General features: G+C 34.5%; 1 protein-coding gene across 13 annotated transcripts in view; it reads left to right on the top strand.

Annotated features, from left to right (window-relative positions):
• LOC124367976 (NK-tumor recognition protein-like) overlaps window positions 1–27,307 on the top strand; it is a 107,339-nt gene that overhangs the window by 47,781 nt on the left and 32,251 nt on the right. For all 13 annotated transcript variants that reach the window (XM_046825215.1, XM_046825226.1, XM_046825224.1 and 10 more), the window contains 5 exons: window positions 2,294–2,342; window positions 7,991–8,127; window positions 16,618–16,740; window positions 21,104–21,175; window positions 23,544–23,648. In XM_046825215.1, coding sequence (XP_046681171.1) covers window positions 2,294–2,342; window positions 7,991–8,127; window positions 16,618–16,740; window positions 21,104–21,175; window positions 23,544–23,648 — 486 coding nt within the window. The remainder of the gene's footprint in view (window positions 1–2,293; window positions 2,343–7,990; window positions 8,128–16,617; window positions 16,741–21,103; window positions 21,176–23,543; window positions 23,649–27,307) is intronic.

Genomic DNA, 27,307 nt, shown 5'->3' with positions numbered 1-27,307 from the left:
TAATTTATATTTTGAGTATTGTACTGAAATATAATGAGTATCACAACTCATAAGCACCGGCGTGATTGGAATAAATCTCCAAACATAGCCTAATGAGCCGTGTTTACTTCCAAGTTCTGTTGAAAAGTGGAGTATTTGTTTGAAGTCTGATTCAAACACTTCTACAACAGCTGCTTTTGTTTTAAACAGATAGGGACTTTTTTTCAAATAGTGATGTGAGGTGCAAAATGTTTTCGATTTTACTATAGTTTTTTTAATGAATTCATTCGTTTTGCCAGACAAGCTGCTGATATACAAGTTACAATTAAAAATCAGTTGTTTGAGTTCAGATCCAGACTTTCCACTTTGTATCTCATAGAAACCCCTCTTTAATTTTGGAAAGACATTATTCTACTGTCAAAAATATATACAAATTATATTGTAAATAACCTTTCAATTCAATCTACTGTACTTCCATTCCAGCAAAGTGAATCTTTTCATTTACTGGTTTAATTGCAAAGGAGACACAAAATAGATTAGGATAAAAAAAAAATAGACTAAATAGTTTTATTGAGCAGAAATTTAAGTCTTTAAAAATATACGTATCATTTTGAAACTATAAGATTTATAATTAACCCTCCAAGTGATACTCATATTACTGTACAGTGATAGGCCTTTTTATGATGATGCGCAGTGTTTTTTTTGTTTTAATTCATAAAACATATCAAATATACCTGAAATATAACATATTATATATTAAAATGTTCACTATAATATGTACTAAATGGTAATGATAAAGAAAAACTGAAAAATTTTTTTTTAAATTATATTATTTACTAATGACCTTGAAAAAAAGATTTTCCAACAAAACTTATTTTTTTGAGGCTATTTTTTACAATTTCCATAGTGACATATTTGAAATTTATTATATGCAAAAGATTCACAATTTAAGTTTGAACACAAAGATGTATAACTCTTGTAGTTTTATATTTACATGAAAATTGATTTTGAATATGTTTTTCACCAGCATAAACAAATCAAAACTGCCAAAAAATGTACTTTTCATCAACAAGTTCCATATAATGTTTATTTGTATCTGCTTGAAAATATACAACATAGAGTATCAAGTAAAGGAACTCTTTCTAAACCGTTTAGTATAAAATATAGCTGAATTCCGATACTAGTTATTATTTTACGTTGTTTTTCACGAACGGCTCGGACCGAGCCGTTATCGATTCAGACGCAGTCCCTAACGGCTCGGTCCGAGCCGCTATCACTTGGAGGGTTAAAAAATCAACGAATCTTAAATTGGGTTTAAGTTGTGTCAGTAGTAATTTCATAATTATACTATATTTTACATTAAACAATATTGCACTATTAATGTGCAAGCTACTAAGATACATATTAGTCCTTATTCTATGAATATTCTCTTAAAACTAAATTGTGTAACATTATTTATGCATTTTTATATCCTTTCCGTTGTGCTACGCAATGTCAGTGAACCGCCTGATAGTGCTAACATCATACTACACATGGTTAGGTCGATGTTTACCACAAACAACATAATATTCATGATTGATATTTCTCAATGTATGTTGTATTGTAGTAAAATACAAAAACGACACCATTAATTTATCCACATGTCTTATTTATGTTTTCCGTCTTATAACTCATGTGTTTTAAGTAATTGTTCGGTTTTGCCAGATTTTTAGGGCTTTTTAACTGGCAAGAACATTACACTTTTTTGTTCATGTGCTTTTTCTAAAAAGTAAATGTACAAGTTGAAAAAAAATTGAATGTGCAAGTTGAATACATTTTTATTTGTAATAAACTTTCTTTAATTTTGGATTGTTATTTTTTGTGAATCTAGTAAAGTGCTATCCTTACCAAAATTGAAAAAAGTAAACGATAAAAGTTAACAACCTTTTTAACATATAACATTAAGTAATTGTATTTATTGTTTTCTTATTTTCTCTGTAGCTTCCGTACAAACTATATTTCTATATTCTTCCAGAAAAGGACCACAGACATTTATTTTGGAATTTAATCATTCTTTGGAACATTATTTATACACCATTTTTTGTGCTTTGAGTGTAGAAATGGTGAAAACAGTAGAAGAGAAATTGACAGTATTGTTTCAAGAAGAAGGACCTTTCCACCCTCTAGTAAACCGGATTTTGGCTCTTTGTGTCCTGAATCAATAATTCAAAGTAAGGTCGTGTGGTCCTGAAATGCCTTTGGTTTAGCTAACATACCTTTCTATTATATGTAGTCTACTAGAAATATGAGTGACTAAAATAATGTCATGTTCTAGGATGCTGAATTGTATAATGAAGTAAGGGAAGAAATCCATATTGAAAAAAAAGGTGAGCTAAACTTCTTTATTGAAATATTTTACAGAAGTTATCATTAGTATTGTATGCAAACAATACCAGTTGAATCGCATGTGTTAAGTGTAAGGTTGAATTTGCATTGTCATTAGCAGTTTCTGATAGATTTTTCAGTAGCCTCAGTTTTTTCAAGCGTCCAAAATCAGTTTGCTAGATTTCAGAATTATAAAATAATAGAGGGGTATTTGTCTGAAATATTGCCTATCTCTTTCCAATGAGTTAACCTTCAAATCATGTTATTGATTGATAATGACAATTGTACAGATTGTTACAAAAGTAACCGAATCAAATAGAATTGTATCAACAACATAGTATGTTAAACAAACATATAGCTAATATAAGAATGTAAAAAACTTACCTACTTGATATTATCTACTTGCATATCGCAATAAAATAAGGTGCTGTCATGATTATAAATTTAGTTATTCTTTTCTTTAACTCGGGCAGTTGCAGTTCTTTTATACGAGGGGGTACCCAAAAAAAAAAACCGGAATTATTTTATAAAAATTATATATTATCAAATTTTTTACAATACGACCTTATTACCTTCAAAATAATCTCCATTACAACTAATACACTTGTCCCAACGGTATTTCCATTGATCAAAACATTTTTTGTAGTCATCTTTAGAAATGGCTGCAAGCTCGAGCTTCGTTTTTTTTCTTAACCTTTTCAACGCTGTCAAATCGTTGACCTTTCAAGCCTCTTTTCATGTGTGGAAATAAAAAAAAAGTCGCATGGAGCGAGGTCAGGCGAGTAAGGTGCGTGGGGCAGCGGAACCATGCCGTTTTTGGCTAAAAACTGCCTAACTGAGATGGCTGTGTGTGCCGGTGCGTTGTCGTGGTGGAAGAACCAGTCTCCAGTCTGCCACAAATCGGGTCTTTTCTGGCGAACATTGTTGCGCAATCTTCTTAAAATCTCCAAATAAAATGTTTGGTTGACAGTCTGACCTGGAGGAACAAACTCAGAATGAACAATGCCTTTAGCATCAAAAAAGCAAATCAACATGGTTTTGATGTTTGATTTGACTTGCCGACATTTTTTTGGACGAGGTGAAGATGGCAACTTCCATTGGCTTGACTGTTGCTTCGTTTCTGGGTCATAACCATAGCACCATGACTCATCACCAGTAATTATCATTTTCGAGATGTTCTTTCAGAAGGTGGCAAGTTTCAACTATATGTGCCTTTTGATGGTCAGTCAGAAGTCGAGGAACAAATTTGGCAGCAACCCTTTTCAGTCCTAAATCTCCTGTTAAAATTTGCTGAACCGAGCTCCAAGTTAACCCACTACTCTCTGATAGTTCCTCAATTGTCTGTCGACGGTCGGTGAGCACAAGTTCACGAATTTTCTCAACATTTTCGTCCGTTCGAGAGGTTGATGGACGTCCAGAACGAGGTTTGTCTTCAATCGACATGTCGCCATTTTTAAATCGAGCGAACCACTCGTAGACCTGAGTTTTCCCCATAGCATCATCTTTGTAAGCTGTATTCAACATTAAAATAGTTTCTGCAGCATTTTTACCAAGTAAAAAACAAAATTTCATAGCTGCACGTTGTTCACTTAAACTTGCCATGACAAAAAACGAAACAAGAACAAAACAGGGTTAGCGAAAACAGTCACTACGAACAAACAGAATGCACTAGGACAACGGAACTGGGGTCACTGAGCTCGCAATGGGTTGCGCGACACACGCCTAGCGGCAGGAATGTGTACTACACGCTGCCGGCTGCCAGCAATACAATTCCGGTTACTTTTGGGTACCCCCTCGTATGTAAAGGTAAGGCATCACACATCTTAATTTGAACATACCTGTGACTCTCTAAAACTTTTTAAAGTCTGGTGGATGGCAAGTTTAAATAATAAAAAATCTAGTTTGGTGACAATAAGTATTTCATTCATAAAAATGTTTATTTACAAGTAGCGAATTTTGTAAGACGAACAATATAGGAATAGTCAACATGTTAAACTTAATAAAATATATCCTACAGCTTACAGCATGGCTAATTCAAGCCAACAACCTAACAGTCCTTTTTTGATTTAAGAAGACATCACAGGCACTTGTGCTATTTCCCCATAACATTAGATACACCATATAATGTTATGGGGGTATGTAATGGTTTGTATGAAATATATAGCTTATGTAATTGTAGTTAGAATCTAGACAACTTTTAAAATTAGAAGCTTGCTTATATTCTAATAATAAATTAAAATTTAAGATATTAAAATCACACAAGTGTTTAATTTGTAGACGTTATTATTATGTTAAACTATTGAAGAAATACACATTAATGATGCTGGTCAATATTTATCCGTCATAAGCCACAGTAGACTGAAGAAACCTAAACCTGAAATTTTAAATTATTTAAGTGTATTACAGAAGTACACTAATAGTACACTTTTCCTCAAAAAGAAATCTCAAACACAATTAATTACTGTACATGAATTAATTAGAAATGTTTCGATAATGGTACAATTTATATTTAACAACACGTGTTTATTTTAAAATATCTCATTTAATTTTAGTAAAAAGGTGTGTGACCATATTTTGTAACATACAGCTCAACAATTATTCAAAGAATGTTAAAGACTTATTACATAATTAGAAAAAATATAAGAGAAAAGCTACAAACTAATTGATATCATTTTGTTCCCTCATTAATCAAAATGATATACAGTTTGTATACATTTTGAGCAATAGGTATCGGACTAGGTCAGTAAGAGTGTGTGAGTGCGGGACTTCGTAATGCTTTACGAGCAAGCGCATTTCAGTTTCTCAGCCACCATTCTTGACGTCACAACAAAGCCTGGAGTTAACGTTGGCCCTGGTAGAGGCTGCCTCCTGCTGAGATCTATTAAGGATTTTGGGCACTAATAGAGAGAGAAACTTTATTTTACAATTATCAAAATTGAAAATGGTGTCACACAATACAAATTGGGTAGGTTGTTGGGCCAGTCCATATACTGTACTCTGCTATGTTGTAAAAAGATCTTTGAAGAAGCCAAGCCTGTAGATAAGAGCAAGCAAAGGGTGGTATGCCCTTATGTTTTTGGACTAGCAACTATCTTTAACACTTAGGCACTGCCCCACCACCTCCAACAGTCATCTCCTGCAGTGTGCTAGACCTATTGATCTACCCTTGCACCCCAATATCTCGATATTTGCAGTTAGTAATTTGCCGCTCCTGGACATCCATAAGGTTGTCCAGAATTAAGTGAAACATCGGTGTTTGCTGTACCCAGTGTAGGCTCAACTGGAAGGTATAAACCAGCCAGAAGTGAACCCTTCTGGGTATAACTTGATCCCCATATAATAGAATCGTAGTGACTAAATGTCAATCCATCATCAAAATAGTTTGAACAGCTAAAGTTAACACGTTCGCTGCGGGCAGTAACTCTGGTTACAACTGCCACTGCTACGCTGCACTAGGAGCGGGCGGTAACTATGGTTACCACAGAGGCTTTGTTCTGAAATGAGGTCAGTGTGCGGTCAGCACTCGAGCTATCACAACGCTGTATTTCTCGCTCCTTGAGACGTACTTTTCCCCCGTTTTTATACACTTTGTTTTCATATTAGACTTTTTCATTATTTTTAATGATTTTTAAAGTTTTTTTAGTAGTAAGTGATTGTGGAACACAATGGATCTTCCCCCGGAACCAATTGTTGTAAAACAATCAAGTTCAAGGTGTATTTGTAAATAATAAACGACTTTTGGGAGGGTTTGTTAGGATGTATACAGGGTGTCAATTAAGTCTGGAACCTCTTTTTTAATTTTTAAACCACAATATAAAAAAATACCAAAGTTCACATGTGCTTACTGGTGATAGTAACGCATACATCTGCCCAATTACCGACCGGATAATCCCTTTGGGGGACGGCCACAAAGAGTCAGACAAAATTCTTAAATAGCAGCATAGGTCAAGTTTGGTATCAAATTAAAGGTCTTACTTAGCAGAGTACAATGCCTCAAACTGGACTTCAAAAGGTGGATTCATTCAGTAGTTATAGCTATTTGAATTTTAAAACAGTTGAACAATGTAAATTATTAAGTATTACAAGTAAACGCCAACAAGTGTTCCCCTCCCATCGTCTGGCAATGTCCTAGGCGGTTGTAAAAGCCATCCACTGCATTTTGAAGGTAGTCACGAGGAATATCTTGAGCTTCTTGGACTATGAGATTTCTTAGGTGCGCCAAATCTCGAGGCTTAGTACGATAAACTTTATCTTTGAGGTATCCCCAAAGAAAAAAAATCCAGCGGAGATAAATCAGGGGAACGAGCAGGCCACTCTACTGCACCATGTCTTCCAATCCATCTGTGAAGGAATATTGTATCCAAGTATTCTCTAACAAGGAGAGCAAAGTGTGGTGGCGCGCCATCTTGTTGGAAATAAATTCTTTGAAATTGTCGACCAAGAGCAGCTTGTAGTGCAGGAATTATCTCATTTTGGAGCATTGCTAGATACGAGTCACCATTTAAATTACCATTGATAAATAATGGGCCCATAATTTGATTTCCTATAATACCTGTCCAAACGTTAAGTTTCTGTGGATGCTGTGTATGACTCTATCTGCCACTTTCACATTCTAACAGTAGTTGTGTTATTGGTAATAATTATTGATTCCTGGCTTTGATTACTACATTGTCAGATGATGGGAGGGGAACATTTTGAACACTTACTTTGTTCACGGGTACTTAAAAATTGGTGTTTACTTGTAATACTTAATAATTTACATTGTTCAATTGTTTTAAAATTCAAATAGCTATAACTACTGAATGAATCCACCTTTTGAAGTCCGGTTTGCGGCATTGTACTCTGCTAAGTAAGACCTTTAATTTGATACCAAACTTGACCTATGCTGCTACTTAAGAATTTTGTCTGACTCCTTGTGGACCATCCCCCAAAGGGATTATCCGGTCGGTAATTGGGCAGATGTGTGCGTTACTATCACCAGTAAGCATGTGTGAACTTTGGTATTTCTTTCTATTGTGGTTCAAAAATTAAAAAAGAGGTTCCAGACTTAATTGACACCATGTATACACATTTGTATCAATACTTATTCTAGTAAACTTATTTCTTCTCTATTCTTACATTTTTATAAACGTATGTAATACAATATTTATTGTAAACTACAATCATTTCAAGTAAACATGTAAATATATTTTGTTATAATTACTCACCACATATTTGTAAATAATAACTGATTTTTAGTGAGTTAGCGGAGATTTATATAAACTTTTACATTCAGTTTGGATTACACGTTTACGTATAAATATTGTTTATATTTGTCTAAAACGAATAAAATACAGTTCACTAAGATGTATTCATTTGGAATATTCCCAATGCCATAAATGGAATGTTCCCTAGTGCGAGCGGTAACTAGAGGTACCAGCTGGCAAGGAAGACTGTTCCCAGGAGCTAGCGGTAACCACAGTTACCGCATTCCCAAAATGGTAGAGAGTGATAATTTTTGTGACTAATGAGTAATTTTCAAATACTTGTATCATATTTCATCCAAAAGTAGGTAAAAATATATTTTTAAAATTTCAGCATACACAGAACTCTATATAGGGATTTTTAGCAGCGAACATGTTAATCTTAAAATAAAATTTTAAATTTTAGCGGCCTGAATTGGAAGAAGATGTTGAATATCTTCTATCAATACTAGAAGATGACAGTGAAGAAGACAGTGCTGAAGACAGCAGAAATGAAGTTGAACCCAACCCTGAGATTTTGTTGCAAGACATGTTTAAACAGGTACGATTGGTCTATCAGTGGGTTAGGACTGTAGAGTCTTCACAGCCACCTAACCTGGTATTTGTCATGATATTAACCCATCTAGTAATATTTTCGGTTTGTTGTGTTCTTTTCTCCTAATTAACTGTTGTGTTTGGTTACTGATGTCTTAAAGGCGAATATGGTTACTACTTATTATAGTAAGAGTAGGCCATCTAAAGCCGACGGTTATACCAGGCTTTCACTGTGCTATACGAATTTGTTATCTGATTGGATTTAAACAGGACATCTAGAAAAGTATTGAATTACCTGAAAAAAGTAATGCTATTTCTTGTTTTTCTTTTACAATAAAGCACTTTTTCATTTCATTAACCCATCTAGATCCCTCTAAACTGCTGTTGGCCACAGGATTCTTCATTATTATTTGTTTGGGTGTATGTTATGAGGGCTGTTCAGAAAGTAGATTGTTTTAATATAAGAACAATATAAAAAAAAAATGTGACTAATAAAGTGACATTAAAATACTATTTTTCATCATAGTCACCATACAAATTTAGGCACTTATCATGGCGGTGAACTAGTTTTGAAATTCCAAAGTTATAAAGCTGAATTATTAAGCTGAAAGGCTATCCACACTGGCCAGGAATAGTAGAGAGAGTAATAAGCAATAATGGTACAGGGAAAAGCTTAAAATACTATGTCCAATTTTTTGGCAGCCATGATCATGCCACAGTAAAGCACAGTGATTTATACTCGTACGAGGAAAATATATTAGTATATGGGCAACCAAAAGCAGATAACTACCGGAACAAAAAGTTTAATGCTGCCTTAAAGGAAGCTGAAGAAAAGGAAATAAATCTCACACAGCCCTGTACCGAAGTAAATGAAATTAGCAAAAAGATTGACAACCTTGAGAAGACTGATGACCTTGACCTAGAAACATCCCTGACCCTAGCAGCCGAAGCAGGCAATGCACTGCTGACAGAGAATACCAAGCTTAGGCAAGACTTACAATTTCTACAAGATGAAAATGTAGAATTGATAAAAGAACTGGAAAAGAGAAGTAACGACATACAGTTTTTTATGGAAGTAGAAGCTAGTTGTAAGGAAAAGGATGAAATAATCAAAGGGCTGACTGATAAGAAAAATGAGCTTCTGCAAGAGACCAGCTTTATAAGGAAAAGAGCAGATGAAGAACGGAATTTGAAAGAGGAACTGATACAACAGTCAGAACTTGAAATCCAAAGCCTAACTAACAAAATTAAACAACTCCAGTGTAATCTAATTGAACAAACTAATCTATCGGAACAATCTGAAAAAGCTTTGAAACAAGAACTTAATTCCCTGTCAAATCGTGAAGAAAGGCTAAAACAAGAAATTATTGACAAAAACTCAACTATTGCAGCTATGAGGAACGACACAGAAAAGCTTCTGCTTAAACTTACAGAACAAGAACAAATTACAAAATCCTACTTATCCGCCTTTTTCAGCAGAATCAAAAGTCACACTAAACATTCTAACATAGTTCTAAACAATAGTCATCTAGACCAATTAACAACTCAAACTCTTTATACCAACTCACTGCCTCTTGACGTCTCCCTTCAAGACGAACTGTCAATTTCATGTTTTGAAAACACAAGGATGAGTACCACAGCAAATAAGACAAAAAACCTAACTGCAGTAGGTAACAATGCAAGCAACTTTTTGACATCAGGAATCAGACAAACCTGCAACCAAAAACTGGAAAATCATTTGACAACTCCGACAAGCCCAAGCCACTCATTGACATCAGGAATCAGGCAAACCTGCAACCAAAAACTGGAAAATCATTTGACTACAACTCTGACAAGCCCAAGCCACTCTTTGACATCAGGAATCAGGCAAACCTGCAACCAAAAACTGGAAAATCTTTTGACAACTCCGACAAGCCCAAGCCACTTTTTGACATCAGGAATCAGGCAAACCTGCAACCAAAAACTGGAAAACATTTTGACTGTGTCCCCAACAAAACAGAACCACTCCCTGATATCAGAAATCACACATGCCATTGACCAGAAACTGACTGACTCCGTGATAGGCTCTAAACACATCAACACATCTGGCCGAGAAGACAGCCTGACTACTCACAGTACCCAGCACACACCTCTCCCAACCAAGAACACAAAAGGAAACTTCTACAGTGTTTCTTTTCAAGTTGCAACCGCTAGAAAACATAAAACTCTACAAAACACAATGTCTGTCAACTCCAAAATAAAATTGAATGTGAACAAGTCACCACCAATAAATGCAAAAATAAGACTAGCAGATGAAAAATATGAAGATTTCTTTTTAAAACACATAGAGTTCTATAAAAACCTTTTGAGAATAGATAATACCTATGTCAGGACCAACCCGCCACTAGGCGACAATACTTCTGCAACTGCACCCTTGACTCAAGAGCTCTCTACACAACAGATTCACTCTTTTCCCAAGACCCAAAGTCAGAAACTACTGCAAGCTGATGTGCAACAACCTAATCATTTTTTATTACACAGCAACAAGACAAACAGCAAAATAAAAATACAATAATAAGCAAAGGAAAAAGACACTCTTCAAAAATTAGTATCCTCCACCAAAACATAAGGAACCTAGAGAACAAAAGAGAGCAACTCAACCACTTATTACATGACACCTCTCCAAACATATTAGTACTAACAGAACATGGTCTAAAGCAGAATGAATTGTTGAATACAATAATTCCTGAATACAAGCTAGTCACAAATTTCTGCAGAACACAACATAAATATGGAGGAGTAGTTATTTTCACAAAAGATGACACAGTGATTGAGGCAGAATCTATGAGTGTGGGAGATCTTAGTGAGGAACTTACATGTGAAATAGCAGTAGCAGCCCTAAACATCAGTAAAACCAACATTACTATAATTGGAGTGTACAGACCCCCACAAGCAAATTTAGAAGATGCACTCAGAATTTTGTCACAAGTTTTAGAGCAAACTGAACCACATAAAAGTAGCGTTGTTCTGGTAGGTGACATAAACATTGATTGTTTAAAGGTACACAAATCCAAAAACAGATTTGAAGAGACTCTAGCAGCTTATAACTTTAACAGACTAAACCTTCCGCCAACTAGAATTACTTATCACTCAGTTTCCTCGATTGATTGTGTTTGTACAAACTTCCCCATAGAGAGCCTCAAAGTGCACATACTTGATACAGGTCTATCAGATCACAAAGGACAACTTTGTGTGCTAGATATTACCACCGAGCAACCAAGACAGACATCCCAAATCAGAAGACAAATAAATGTTAATACACTTAACCACCTTAAACTTGGCCTTGCACAACAAATGTGGACCGAAGTCTACTCAACGATATCAGCCGATGAAGCCTATAACAATCTTCTAAATACTATGACTATGGAAATAAATGCTGCATGTCCACTAAAGAAACTTAGGCAGAGAAAAAGCAAAACCTATGTTAACTACAATGACATAGAAATTACCCAACTAAAGCAGGACTATCTTCAGTTGCTTCGTATGTATGAATTGACAGGGCTAGAGAGAAACAGATCTGCCATGGCTAGTAAAAAGAAGCAATATGACCTAAGACTGAGGAAATTAAGGCAAGAGAGTGCAGCAAACCATATACAGCAGTCCAGCAATAAATCCAAAGCAGCTTGGGAGATAGTGAACTCTGAGAGGGCTACAAAAAGAGGGGAGAAGAACAATCCACTCATCAAATTAATTACTGAAGGGAAAACCATAGTAAAACCTGAAGACATTGTAGAAGAACTCAACACCTATTTCTCAAACATCGCAGAGGACACATTAAGAGCAGCTAGCAACCTAAATCAACCATCTACTAGAGTCACAACACCTAGGCCTAGGCTAACACAGACAAAGCTTATTCTAACAGACACAACTGTGAGGGAAGTTGAAGAAATCATCTCCTCCCTGAAGAATAAAACCTCCAGTGGTCTAGATGAAATCTCTGCTAAGCTGGTAAAACACTGTGCTGAAACAATCATTGCTCCTCTTGTTGATGTTATCAACAAATCCTTCAAAAGCGGCATTTTCCCCTCGGCTCTCAAAGTATCAAAAGTGTACCCAAAACTGAAAAAAGGAATCTCAACCAACCTCAGTAACTATCGCCCCATTTCAATAATTCCCACCTTTTCCAAAATCTTTGAGAAAATCGTCCTGAAGAGACTCATAGACCATTTGACACAACTTGACCTCCTCACTAACTGCCAACATGGTTTTTTAAAGGGTAGATCTACAGCCACAGCCTTAACAGACCTAGTAGAATTTATTATTGATCACATTGACAAAGGCAAATACACCACTGCTGTTCTCCTTGACTACTCAAAAGCGTTCGACTGCCTTAGCCATGATATCATTCTTGATAAGTTAGAGGCACTAGGGGTCCAGGAAACTGCTAAACACTGGTTTGAAAGCTATCTCAGAGGACGGAGTCAACTGGTAGAGCTCAGTTACATGGAAAATGGTGTTACTCGAACAGTAAAATCAAAGTTACGTTCGATTGAAAGAGGAGTACCACAAGGATCGGTGCTTGGGCCTGTACTTTTTATACTTTTGACAAATGACTTCCCTGATTACATCAAGGACTACAGTTCGGTGGTGATGTACGCAGATGACACAACCCTTTTACTGAAAGGAGACACACCAGAGGACATCAGCATCAGTGCATACATTGCCCTAAACATGACATACGACTACTGCCTTACAAATAACTTGGTAGCAAACCCTTCTAAAACAAAACAGATCAATTTCAGCAGAAGAGGTGAACAAATCCCGGCCCTTCCTGATATTGACCTTGCAGACCAAACTGACCTTTTGGGTCTCACTCTAGACTCAAATTTGACATGGGGCCCACATGTTGACATCCTGTGCAAGAAACTCAACTCTGCTCTCTATGTAATAAGAAGAATTAAATGCATCAGCAACATAGAAGCAGCAAAGATGGCATACTTTGCTTTATTTGAGACATACTTGAGGTATGGTATAGTAGTATGGGGTGGCACATCAACTACCAACTTAAATCGTATACTCACCATCCAGAAGTCAGCTGTAAGATCCATAGCAGACCTAAAAGCACGAGACAGTTGCCGAGAAGAATTTAAAAACCTCAAAATTAAAACAGTAATCTCAATTTACATACAGGCAGTCATACTCCATGTTGATAAATTAGGACTCCCAAAAGAAACAAGATTACATTTTCATGACACTAGACATTCATCAAGAATCCCCGTTGCGAGACATAGGACAGCTCTTTATGAAAGAAAACCATCATTCATCGGGGCTAAACTCTACAACCATCTCCCTGCTGACTTTAAGCTACTGACAGGCGAAGCGCTGAAACACAGATTGAGCTCCTGGTTGACAGATAATCCAGTCTACTCAATCGAAGAGTTTCTTGACAAGACCAAAGACAGTGGACTTAACTTAAGAACATGATAACATTGTATATTCATCCAATATTGAATTGTCTAACCTCAACATACTTGACACCATTCTCTGTACTTGATGTTCAGAAATAAAGCATTATTCTATTCTATTCTATTCTATAAAATTCTGCTGCCTGAGACTTCAACCAGGTAGTCACACCCTCCTGCAGTTCCACGTTGTCATCCGTAGGCTAATTTGGTTTAGCAATTCACATGTTTTACCTAAGTCTCATCTCCTGTAATGATTCGATCGAAGCAAGTCACCATCCTTTTCGTGTCCAAAAATGTCGAAGCAGCCATACGCTGATTTTCTGTACCATCTTGTACAAGATTTATGGTAACCTTACTTCTGAATAACAAATTTGTGTAACAAACTCCTTGAAATTTGAGGAAAACTAAGTAAGAGTTTTGTTATTGTGAATTGGTGGTCTTTAATCTTCTCATCGGCTTTAGAGACAATTTCATCAAGTCACAATGCTTGGCAGTCCACTTCGTTTGTCACCATGCACATTAGTTCGGCCATTTTGAAACGTAGTGCACCACTGACACACTCCACCTTCAGTAATCTCATCGTTCCCATAAACTTCACAGAGTTGGCGATAAATATCAATTGGTTTATGGTGCTTAGCCAAAAAAAACCATATTACCTACCGCCCTCCCTTCACAACTTGCGGGATGTTCAATTGCATCACACATTTTAAACTGCTATTGTAAAACAACAAGAAGTGACAGTTACCTATCACTAGCACAGCTGGACAGCCACTGTACAGAGAAATGCTGTGACATCAAAATGGCTGCGATAGTCCCGTCCTTAACGGTTACAGAGTGAAACGTAATCTACTTTCTGGAGAGCTCTCGTAAATGTAACTAACATTGTCAGAATAAGTATGTATTTTTAAAATGTATGTAAATAACCATTCCTATGCATTGATGTATGGTGGATATACATGGTGTGTTTTTTTAAGTATATACAATTTTCAAATTCCACTGTCGCAGCAATATGGTCAGTGTCTGGTGGAAGTGCGCTGTATATCTATATCTTTTGGTGTACCACAGACGCAGTTCATATTTGTATGCAGATGACACAAGTCTAAATATTAATGCATCTTCATGGTATAGCGTCGAAATAAAAATAAATAGTAATCAAATAAGTCTTACTGATTATTTCACTGAAAACAATCTGCTTCTTAATTTAGAAAAAACTAGTTGTATGATGTTCCAAACAAAAAACTTTAAAATTAATGAGCCACCAGTTAGCACAGGTTGAGTTTAAAATATCCTAAGTAGAAGAAGTAAATTTTTTGGGATTAATTGTGGACAAAAATCTTAACTGGGACAATCATGTTGATAAAGTTCTTTCAACATTTTCCTCCGGTTTATATGCAATGACAATATTAAAATATCTGTATGATTATAAAACTTAAAAAATGATTTATTTTTCTTACTCACACTCCATAATTAGTTTTGGCACATCTTTATATGGAGCAACAACATCAAAAAATCTTGATTCAGTTCTAAAAGTACAAAAAAAGGCAATAAGAATTATATTGAACCTAAAGCCACAAACCTCAGTAAAGGAAAAATTTGCGCAACGTTAGATTCTTACTGTTTATGGACTATATGTTTATGAAGTAATATTGTCAGTCAGGTCAAGAATTGGAGAGCAAATGCTAAATGGTACTAATCACCAGTATAACACAATACAGAGAGACGAATTGGCTACTCCTTCTCATCAATTGGAACTTTTTGAAAAAAAAACCATAATATGCTGGAAATTAACTTCTACAAGAAAATACACTAAAATATAAAATTAGAAACTTCTTTTCCCAAATTTAAAAAACACACTAAAAATGGTTTTAATAAATAAAACCCTTTATTCATTCACTGAACTATGAGGATATTGTATGGTACTCTATTTTAATTCAGTAAAACATCATAAATATAATATGGTCTTAATTTGTAAATTTTTGACACAATTCAATTGTATTCATGTAATACAGTATGAATAAATAGTATTTTGATTTGATTTGAGTTATACCAAATATTAACGATCATGCTTACATATTTTATGTAAACTTAAAATGCCTCCACCAATACGTACTGTTATCCGTTTTCTTAGTGCTAAAGACATTAAAGCAGTTGAAATTCACTGTCAAATTTGCAAAGTGTACGTACAAAACATAATGGGCGATGGAATGGTACAAAAATGGGTAAGAGCTTTTAAAGATGGCCGAAAGAATGTTATGACGAGGAATAGATTGGGTCTTCAGTGATCACTTACGAAAATGTGAAACCGATAGACGCTTCACGATTTCTTTCACATTAGACAAGTTCCAAGACATTGTTACTAAACGTTTGAACTATAAAAAATCGTGCTCACGATGGGTATTAAAAATGTTGACTGAGGAGCACAAAAACAAGCGTTTAGGCAGTGCCTTAATAACGGTGCCAATTATCAACAAAAGACTCAAATCAAATTATGGACTTTTATGGTTACAAATAAGTTACTTTTTTATAAAAACAGTACTTGTGTAAAAAACATGCCTTTTATCATACCATTATCAATAACCATATATGGAAACATGAGTTTTGAAACCAAAGGTGTTAGAACGGTAATGCCAATTTGTGAAAGTACAAGGTGTTAGAACGGTAATGCCAATTTGTGAAAATACATACTATTCTACAATTGTCCACCATAAATGCACAAGCTGTGTGATATCAACTTGATACCAAATGGTATGATGTACCAAATGGTACCTCTGGGCAACCTCTATACCTCCCTTTTTTTACGGTTTACCATTTTTGTATGTTTTGTCGATGTTAGTGTTTTTTATACACAAAATCCTTTAATGATTTAGTTCCTATTAAAAAATATATTAGGTAGAATCCAAATAAAAGGTTTCACATTGTTTTTACAGATAAATCTTTTATCAAAGGAGGGGATTTTATATTTGAATGAATCCTTTGTTTTGTCAAACTTAAATTTTTACAATGTTTCGTTTAAAGTATTTTTTATATTCTGTATGTTATTGTTTATTTTACAGAACATTTGCAATGATAACAATCCTCCTGCCTCTGCTGACAAAGGACTTGCAGAGTGTTCAGCTGCAAACACTCACCAAGGCGTAAATGGTGTAATAGATCTGACAAGTGAGATGCCTGAGGAAGTGAGTAAATCTTTTGGTTTTCATGATATTTAGAAATGCATTGAATGGAATTGTTACAAAATCTCTTTTCCTGTTGTCAGATGTGTGTACTGGTCAGATATATAACTGGGAATGTGTTTTATATAAATATATTCCAATACAAATTATTATCGAACTGTGAGTTTTCTTTTATAAAATAACAGAAAATAGTGTGTTCCAATAAGAAGAGCTCCTCCTTCAATGAAATGTCGACCTTCTACTCTATTTGTGCTTAGAATAGTACTTAAGAAAGATTTCTACATAACTTCACAGAAAATGTTCTCCAGAGCCCAAAACCACCTCCCATTCTAAAGTTTATTTATAAATACATATATATATGCTATATAACTCTGCTTGTGTAAACAATAATGGTCCAAAAAATTAGGCCATACAAGTTAAAAACTTTATATGAAAACTGATCTTATAAATGTCTCGGCTAAGTTCCACCATTGGCCGGCTCGGTACATTAATAAAAAAAAATTAACACCTCCGATACTTATAAACATAGAGGAAAAATAAAAAGTGTTCTGGAATACTTACAAAATTGAAATCAACTTTTTTGTATCTTGAACGGTTTTTAAGATACAATTACATTTAAATCCCATACAAATTTTGTATGCACCAAGAAAAGGCAAATGAAATAGTAAAAATTTCAAACTTCGTACAAAAATATTTGTCTTGACTAAGTTCCATTTGCCAGCTCGGTACGCCATCTTGTTTCAATATGGCAACCGTTTAAACATTGTTTAAATTTACAACTGTGTTCTTTATGAACCCGAAAAAAATCAAATAGAATTCTCAATTCTCATCTTTTTGTAATAAAACATTTTTTTATCACCAAAGGTTCTTGGAATATCGATTACTTGTAAATCCCATAAGAAATAAATTATTAATGTACAGTTGTCAATTTCAATTTCAAATCTCTTTATTCATACATTGTACATGGAGTATACATGGATTATTGTCATATTATACATTATTTATTACAATAAAGTTAAGACTATGGTAATTTATTTAATAAACCAAAATAATTGTTCTGCATATTAATGCATGCTTAATTCAGATAATTATAGAATTCGTCAATTGGATAATGTAAACTATTAGCTAGGTAATTATTTAAGTTTTTCTGAAATATAATAACATTTTTTTTATTCCTTATCCTGTCAGGTAAATTTTTCAGAAAATTGTCCGTAATATAGGTTGTTTTTTGTTGTAACACTCAAGACTCTGGTGATTAAGTGTGATTTCGTTTTTCTTCCTGGTACAGTTCGAGGACTTTACCGACGCGAGTGGCCTTGAGTTTGTGGTGATAAGCAGGAGGGGTTAGCGTTATGCGCTGCGTCCCGAAAAAATTTCCTATGACATCAACGATGACAGCCTCCTTCCTCGGAATCGTACTGATAATCTTCGTACATCCTCATCTCACTTGCTAAAAATCTCTGATGGAAAATCTTTTATTAAAAAACATTGGTTATGAGCCACAAAACAATTGAGTCAATAGACAAATATTTATTGTATAATATGTTTCCTGTTATCACAATGTAATAAAACCTGGTACATAGTCCATTATTAAAAACTACATAACTAAACTTATTCTAAAACATTACTTTTCATACATATAAATAATCACTTTTGATACATTGATCTATAAAACAAAACAAAAAATTATTAAATCCAAGGCTAAACCCATTTTACAATTTTTTTAAAGATATATTTTTATTATTCGATTTCATAATAAACTATCTTCAAAGAATTAATTTATACTATAATAAGTTTTTTGACAAAGTGCTTATTTTAATTTTTTTGTAAATGTAGATAAGGAATGTTTTTTATACAACTGTGGAATATTATTATATAATTTCTAACCTAGATAAAGGAGGACTAGTTTCAAATTTTTTAGTTATTGTTAGTTAATTAAAACAAATTAAAATTTCTTTTGTGATATCTATGATTAAATTTGTATTTTTCAAATTGATCAGGATTCTTATGTATTAATTTAAGCATTTCAAAAAATGTATATACATGTCAAAGTAAGGATGTTAAATTTTTTAAATAACGGTTTACATGTTGTTCTTGAGTTGCAACGACCTATTGTTCTAATAATTGACTTTTGATTAATAAAGAGTTTTTAAAAATCTGAGCAATTACCCCACAAAGTAATTTCATAACTTCTTTTATGTTCAGAGTATTTTATGAGGGAGGCAAATAGAGGGTTACACGTTCCGATTCACAAGGGCAAGAGACTGATAATTGTTTATGTGGGCGGAGAGAAAGGGTCCGAGGAAATAATTAGAGAAATTTAAATAATAGTACATATACTTTTTTGTTATTTATTCAATTTTTATAGTCTCGTTTAACGTGTTTTTCAAAATAACTTATTTGTAAATACTTTATTGGCAAATTGAAATCGTGAGTTTAAACTGATGTTAAAAAGATTATTGTGCTTTCATCTCAGCGGCCAGCAAGTAAACACAACCCGCCACACATATAGCGTTTATTTGTTGAAAGGGTAGCATTTGGGTTCGGTGCACACAGCTAAATTCCTGGTGTATTGGAAAATTAGTATTGATATTCAAAGAGGAGAGTTTTGTACATGAAATTGTATCATATATATATGTGTGTAGCATTTTCAGAGCGATTGGTATCTTTGTACTCCAGTTTAGGGGTTGTAGTCCTCCTTCCAACCTCAGGAACTCCTGCACCGAATAGAATGGGCGGTCCATCAGCCAGTTCATAAGTCCTCTTCGGAAGGATTTGATGTCTAGTTGGGCGACATGAGCTGGCAGCAAATTCCAGAACTTTGCACCAATATATGAAGGCTTTTTCTTGAAGATGTTAAGGCGGTGGGCAGGTAGGTCATAAGTGCCAGCGTTCCTGGTTCCATAGTGGTGAATATTGCCTCGTCTTTCAAGGTTGCTTCTTCTTGCATAGATCGTGGTTTCAAGAATATATAGTCCCACGACTTCAATATGCGTAGTTCCTTGAAAGCACTTCTGCACAAGTCTCTAGAGCCCAGTCTTGCCATCACTCTTATTGCTTTCTTCTGATGGATGAGCACTCTCTGTAGATTGCCTCCTGACGAGTTGTCCCAGGCTGCAGGCCATACCTCAAATGCGTCTCAAAAAGGGCGAAATAAGTTGTCCTTACAGTTTTGTCATCTGAGATCTAGCTCATTCTTTTAAGGACATAGAGCCCAGAGCTTAACTTACTACATACAGTGTCAACATGCCTAGCCCAGCTAAGATTTTCATCAAGTGTGACACCAAGGTACATACTTTATTTCGTAGCATACTGCAAGCTCTGGCACTCCACTTACACCCTCTTTTTCCTTGCCAATCACCATCTGTTGAGATTTTCCTTTGTTGACGACTTAGTCGTTCTGTTGACAGTATTGTACGGCCATATTGTATGCTATGAAGGATTGTATGTCAAGGTTGTCCGGTGTCTTTGCCCCAAAAGTGAGGATGGTATCGTCTGCATACATGTGAACTTTGCTGAACTCTTCAAGTTGGGAGGGCATGTCGTTCATGAAGAGTATAAAGAGTACTGGCCCCAGTACTGAGCCCTGCGGTACTCCACTCTTGATAGGCAGAGGCTTGGACCTGACTGTTGTGATCTTGGTGTTTAGTTTGTGTTGGACTTCTACCATTTGGGACCTGTCACTGAGATAGCTGGAGAACCAGTCGGCAGCAGTTCCCTAACACCTATTGACTTTAGCTTTTCTAGTATGAGGCTATGGCTTAGGCAATCGAAGGCTTTGCTTAGATCTAAAAATATTCCTGTGGCAGTGTTTCCTTCCTCGATGTGATCAATCATTGTCTTCTATGATTGCTGTATTAGTGGATCGACATTTGGTGAACCCATGCTGCGCTGTAGTTAGTAGCCCATACCTCTCGACATGCTTTATTAGTCTGGCTAAGGCTACTCTTTCCAGAACTTTGGAAAAGGTAGGCACGAGAGAGATGGGTCGATAATTGTTTAGTTGAGTGGTGTCTCCTTTCTTTAGTTTCGGGTACACTTTGCTGATCTTCAGCCTTTTTGGGAATGTGCTTTCTCTGAATGACCCATTTACAATATGTACAAGTGGGGGTATAAGTATCCCTAGTTCTTTAAAGTGTTTTCGTGCAAACTGGTCTGGTTGTAGTCTTTTAATAACCCTTACTGCCCTCTCCTGCTGTTTTAGTATTTTGTCTAGATTTTGTTCACGACTGAACCGGAAGTACTATTAAGTAAAGATGACAGTTTTTATAAATTGAGTTGTAATTTAATAAGCAGATAAAACAATTTTTATAATTATTTTTTTTGCGTTTGTTTTGAAGTTTAATTAGTTTTGTTGTTGTTTTAGATTCCAAATTATGAGATCATCGAGTTGGATAGTGATTCGGACGAGCACACAATGACAGAAATGACTACTATTGTAAGTGATAAAAACAAAAATGTATTATTTATTGTGCATGATCTATGGTGAAATATATCTTAGATGATCGATCCCGTTTGTAAAATGGTACAAGAAGTATTCCTGTACTGTATGATAACTCACCACTAACGCTGAGAACTGTCTTAGCACCTTGAGAGCCCATGAGCAACAACTGTATTGCATACCAACAAGCTGACAACTAATTGGAGGGTAAAATGTTTGACAGACCCTACTTTCCTCATGCATGTTCTCATAGTTGAATTTTTATGTTGTAGACTGTACCAGATGGTTTTTAAAATCAGCTTAAATACGCCAATTCTGGTAACCCTCTAAATGGCAAGTGCTGAAATCAGTCATTTTTTGCGTATCTTCGACGTTTCTGTTCAAAACACAGTATCAGTCAACAGTAGAACAATTCTTTGTTTGAAGGTTATTTTTGACGATGGAAGGATTGTGAAGGAAACAGGATTTTTCTGGACATTTGCCATCGTTCAGTGAAACAATAAATCAGTAACACAAGAGTAGTGTTACTGATTTATTATTTCACTGAACGATGGCAAAAGTAGAACAATCGTACTATCGATTGAAGTATATTATTACCCAATAATGTTGATTGTTGCTAAATCTTGAAGTATGCTGACTGCATTTCAATAATTCAAAATGGAGTATCAGTCAACAGTAGAACAATCATACTATCGATTGAAGTATATTATTACCCAATAATGTTGATTGTTACTAAATCTTGAAGTATGCTGACTGCATTTCAATAATTCAAAATGGAGTATCAGTCAACAGTAGAACAATCATACTATCGATTGAAGTATATTATTACGCAATAATGTTGATTGTTACTAAATCTTGAAGTATGCTGACTGCATTTCAATAATTCAAAATGGAGTATCAGTCAACAGTAGAACAATCATACTATCGATTGAAGTATATTATTACCCAATAATGTTGATTGTTGCTAAATCTTGAAGTATGCTGACTGCATTTCAATAATTCAAAACATAATATAACTTGTGTTTATTATCAAGACAACTGTTGCTGGTATTTCTTCAGCCTACCTGAAATTTCCAAACTCTAACCAAATACATTTATTTTTAGATATAAAAGCTGACAAAAAGTGAAAACATTTAACTATTGATATATTAACGCAGTTCTGTGTTGAACATTTTTTAATATTATGGTTTTTTAATGTAACTTTTTTAGTTATTTAGCAGTAAAACAATTATTATTATCACCAATGTAACGCAATTAATTATGCTATAAACAAATAAATCAAACATTAGTCCTCTTTGTATATTTAGAAAGAACGTCTTACGATTGTGACTAGCTCATCAGGACGACTGACTGTTTTGTTAGTTACGTCTCCCGCAGTTGTCTTTTCAGTCTGCATAATTGTTTAGTTTTTATTTTGTTTTTTTTTTTTTTTTTAATTAGTAATATGGCTGATGAACACACATTACATTTTACAGACTAATCCAGTGATTGGAGAGAACTATCAGCTGAACAGAAACTAGTCTCTAGTGAGGATGAACATAAAAGTTCTGAAAATGTCTTATTATGCTTGTTTAATAGTTGTGTGAATAACAAAACTATCTTGAGATTTCCTCAAAACAATGATATATAATGAGTCATATATAGATTGAATTTCCAGTGATGTAAAAGCAATTGTACACAATAATATGATAGTGGATTTTGCACTAAAGTTCAAGAATTGATTAAAAAAGTTTTACCTTTCTAAGTCAATTTTTAAAACAATATATATATATTTATGGTAGATATGCAATTGTGCTTTTTTATTTTGGAATTTATTTAAACCTTTCACACATATATGATAAAATAGTGCAAAGTTATAAAAACATTTCTATCATGCACTTTGAAACACCAAACTTTTTGAAAATAAGAAAATAATGATACTAATAATTTATTATTATTCCTTGAAGTATTCTGAAAATAACTATATATAATAAGTTTTATATTTATTGAACTTTGAGAGGTATAAATCAGTTTAATGAAAAGTTTACAAATGACTGTAAAAGCAGTCATTATAAAAGCAGACACTGCCAATTATTCGAGAGATAAAAAGATTTTGCCATTTAGTTTGAAAGACAAATCACATAACTGTGTGAGAGTCAGACAATTTTTTACTGTTCCAGTCAAGATTTCAATGCTCTTCCCACACTTGGTCAAGCACACTGTTTTAGTCCTGTTTTATTTTTTTAATTCACGTTGAATTACTTATTTACGCCAAAAATTTTAGTTAGTTATCAATTTTGACGTACTAATATTACATTGATTTAATGATACAAGTAAAAAAATCATTGTTAAACTTGAAGATTTGTTTCATCTACTTTGTTTGTAGGTGGAAGAGGTGGTGACAGTTAAAAGGGGTATAAATACAGAGACGGAAGTAGACGATTCTAAAATGGACCAACACTGTCAATACCATGAACAGACTGCGGCGAGGGTGAGTTATTAACGTGAGAGGAGCAATGTGATGTTTAATACAAGTGTTGTTTGCAGAGTTCACTGCAGTGTAGAAGTGAGATCTGAATGTACTTATGTTGGTAGTGTGCTGTGATGATCATTTGTAATCTTTAACGTTCACACACTCAATTATATTAAATCTGATTTGGTTTGGTCATGGTAACGTACTTGTTTGAGATGGGTAAGTTTGAAAGCTCGGAGTGTCCCTATGGGGATGCGGAGCACAACAATGCTAACCACACGTTCTTCTTCTGGAGACGGTGGGAAAACGAAAGAAGTGGACTCAAGAATGCCATAGGCCAACTCTCACCGGACATCATTGTTCAGAAAATGGTCTCTGACGGGCAGACTTGGAATAGCGTCTCTGCTTATGTAGTGGGAGTGTTGAAAACCGAGAAATTAGAAGAAAAGTAATACAGCCTGGTGTTGCCCAACTGATGGTCTGATACTGTAGGAGCCCTTTTGAAGGAACGCGGAGAGCATTACCGAGAGGGAGTGATGCCCTTAGGGTTTTAGTGGGTATGAGTCCCACACACCAGCAAATTTCGCTGATGTTGCATTAGCTTTTCCCCATCGATAAATCGAGCTCCAACTCAAATCAAATGGCCACCGCGAACAACAGCATATCGATACTGCGATTGTCACAATTTAAAGTCCTGATTGTGAAGTGTATTCTGTTTAGTGTATTAGTCTTTGGTGGGGAAAAACAAAGGCTGCAAATATCTTGACTAGCTCATCAGGACGACTGACTCTTTTGTTAGTTACGTCTCCCGCAGTTGTCTTTTCAGTCTGCATAATTGTTTAGTTTTTATTTTGTTTTTTTTTTTTTTTAAATTAGTAATATGGCTGATGAACACACATTACATTTTACAGACTAATCCAGTGATTGGAGAGAACTATCAGCTGAACAGAAACTAGTCTCTAGTGAGGATGAACATAAAAGTTCTGAAAATGTTTTATTATGCTTGTTTAATAGTTGTGTGAATAACAAAACTATCTTGAGATTTCCTCAAAACAATGATATATAATGAGTCATATATAGATTGAATTTCCAGTGATGTAAAAGCAATTGTACACAATAATATGATAGTGGATTTTGCACTAAAGTTCAAGAATTGATTAAAAAAGTTTTACCTTTCTAAGTCAATTTTTAAAACAATATATATATATTTATGGTAGATATGCAATTGTGCTTTTTTATTTTGGAATTTATTTAAACCTTTCACACATATATGATAAAATAGTGCAAAGTTATAAAAACATTTCTATCATGCACTTTGAAACACCAAACTTTTTGAAAATAAGAAAATAATGATACTAATAATTTATTATTATTCCTTGAAGTATTCTGAAAATAACTATATATAATAAGTTTTATATTTATTGAACTTTGAGAGGTATAAATCAGTTTAATGAAAAGTTTACAAATGACTGTAAAAGCAGTCATTATAAAAGCAGACACTGCCAATTATTCGAGAGATAAAAAGATTTTGCCATTTAGTTTGAAAGACAAATCACATAACTGTGTGAGAGTCAGACAATTTTTTACTGTTCCAGTCAAGATTTCAATGCTCTGGTCTTATCATGACACACATTTTTTGTTGTGAAACTACTGACAGCAGGGCACTATTTTATGTTTTCTTTTCTATTTCGTTACTTCAATGGTACCGAAACGAGGTGTGTCCAAAAAGTATCCGACCTTGACGTCGGGCATGAACTGATGTTACTCGGCGGCAACGGCAATCTGGTCTCCTTCAAAGTACTCCCCTCCACAAACCACTACCTTATTCCAACGCTCCTCCCACTTCCGGAAACACTCCTTAAATTCATTTTGCGGAATGGCTAACAGGTCCTTCATTGCATTTTGTTTTATTTGTTCATCGTCAAATCTTTTTCCTTTCAAAGGAATTTTTAATTTCGGAAATAGCCAGAAATCACAAGGAGCTATGTCAGGACTGTAGGGAGGCTGTCGTGGTTGGTTGATGTCGTGTTTGATCAAAAAACGCTGAATAAGATTTGAGGAATGAGCTGGAGCGTTGTCGTGGTGCAGGATCCAGTCACGGCTTGTCCACAGTTCAGGTCGTTTCCTTCGCACTGCATCTCGTAGCCGCCTTAAGACCTCAAGATAATACTCCTTATTCACTGTCTGGCCTCTTGGAGCATATTTGTGATGAACAACGCCGTCCTGGTAAAAAAAAAAACTGTCAGCATTGTCTTGACATTGCTTCGACTTTGTCTTGCTTTTTTCGGCCTTTGCTCTTCGCGAGTTTTCCACTGTGAAGATTGAGCCTTTGTTTCAGGGTCAAATCAAAATCAAAATCAAATCAAAATCAAAATCTTTATTGTCTTTAGGCATATAGCAATCAACATGGTCATCATTTTATGTTACAAATCATAACTTGTCATAGTTAATGTTTATACTACTTAGGTAGGACTAACTAGTGTAAATTGATAATATAAAACATCATTTTTGCTATACCTAATTCTTGAATTAAAATAACATTGATAAATATCAAATAAAATCTTAAACTAAATAATAAACTAAAATAAATAGTCAATAAATAAAATAAATAAATCTTACATATATAACAAACTTACAAAACATTAATTTCAGAATTTGGCATGTTTAAAAATTCATCGATACTATAGAAGGGATGAGCAGCCAGCCATCTATGTAACTTACATTTAAAGATACTAAAAGATAAATCTTTGGTTGAGAGTGGTAACTTATTATATAGTCTAATACACATTATAGTATGGCTAGATATAATTTTTTCCAATCTTGTGAAGGGTACATCAAGACGATTACCATGCCTTGTAAATCTTTCATGGATTTCATTCCTTACATTATATAATAAAATATCTTTATGAATATATAACAACAAATAAAATATATAGAGATTAAAAACAGTTAAAATACCTAAATTAATAAAAAGTGGTTTACAATTAGTCAGATAGTGAGACTTGGTAATTATTCGAACAGCCTTCTTCTGTATCAAGAGGATATCTTTAAGGTTGCTGGAATTGCCCCAGAAAATCAAACCATAGCTTATTATGGACTGAAATAGACCATAGTAAACAGTAACAATATAATGTTTAGGAACACAACTCGTAAGACGTCTTAATAGATAAATCACACGAGATAGCCTAGTTGATATTTGTTCAATGTGTTTTGCCCATGACAGCTTACAATCAATGTACACACCTAAAAACTTGACACAATTATCAAACTCAATATCATCTTTAACAGGCCTAAGACTAAACAGAACTGATTTAGTTTTGTCATTATTTAAAAGTAAGTTATTAGCTGAAAACCAATTTGAAGCTAGTTCTAAGGTATTATTGACTTGTAATTGTAGATCAATGAAGTTTTTATCAATAGAAAGAAAATTGGTGTCATCAGCATACATACAAGTTTTAGACTGTTGAATATTAATAGGTAAATCATTTATTGCTATTAAGAACAAAAGAGGGCCCAATATAGACCCCTGTGGAACACCACATCTAAGCTCCCTAGCTGAAGACCACCGGCCATCAAGATAAACAGCTTGACTCCTCCTAGACAGATAAGATCTAAAAAATTGTTTTGCAGATCCACTGATGCCATACTGTTCCATCTTTTCAAGCAACAAGCTATGA

The sequence above is a fragment of the Homalodisca vitripennis genome, chromosome 8 (assembly GCF_021130785.1).
Source record: "Homalodisca vitripennis isolate AUS2020 chromosome 8, UT_GWSS_2.1, whole genome shotgun sequence".
NCBI classification, from domain to species: Eukaryota; Metazoa; Arthropoda; class Insecta; order Hemiptera; family Cicadellidae; genus Homalodisca; species Homalodisca vitripennis.
This window is presented reverse-complemented; position numbering and strand designations above follow the sequence as displayed.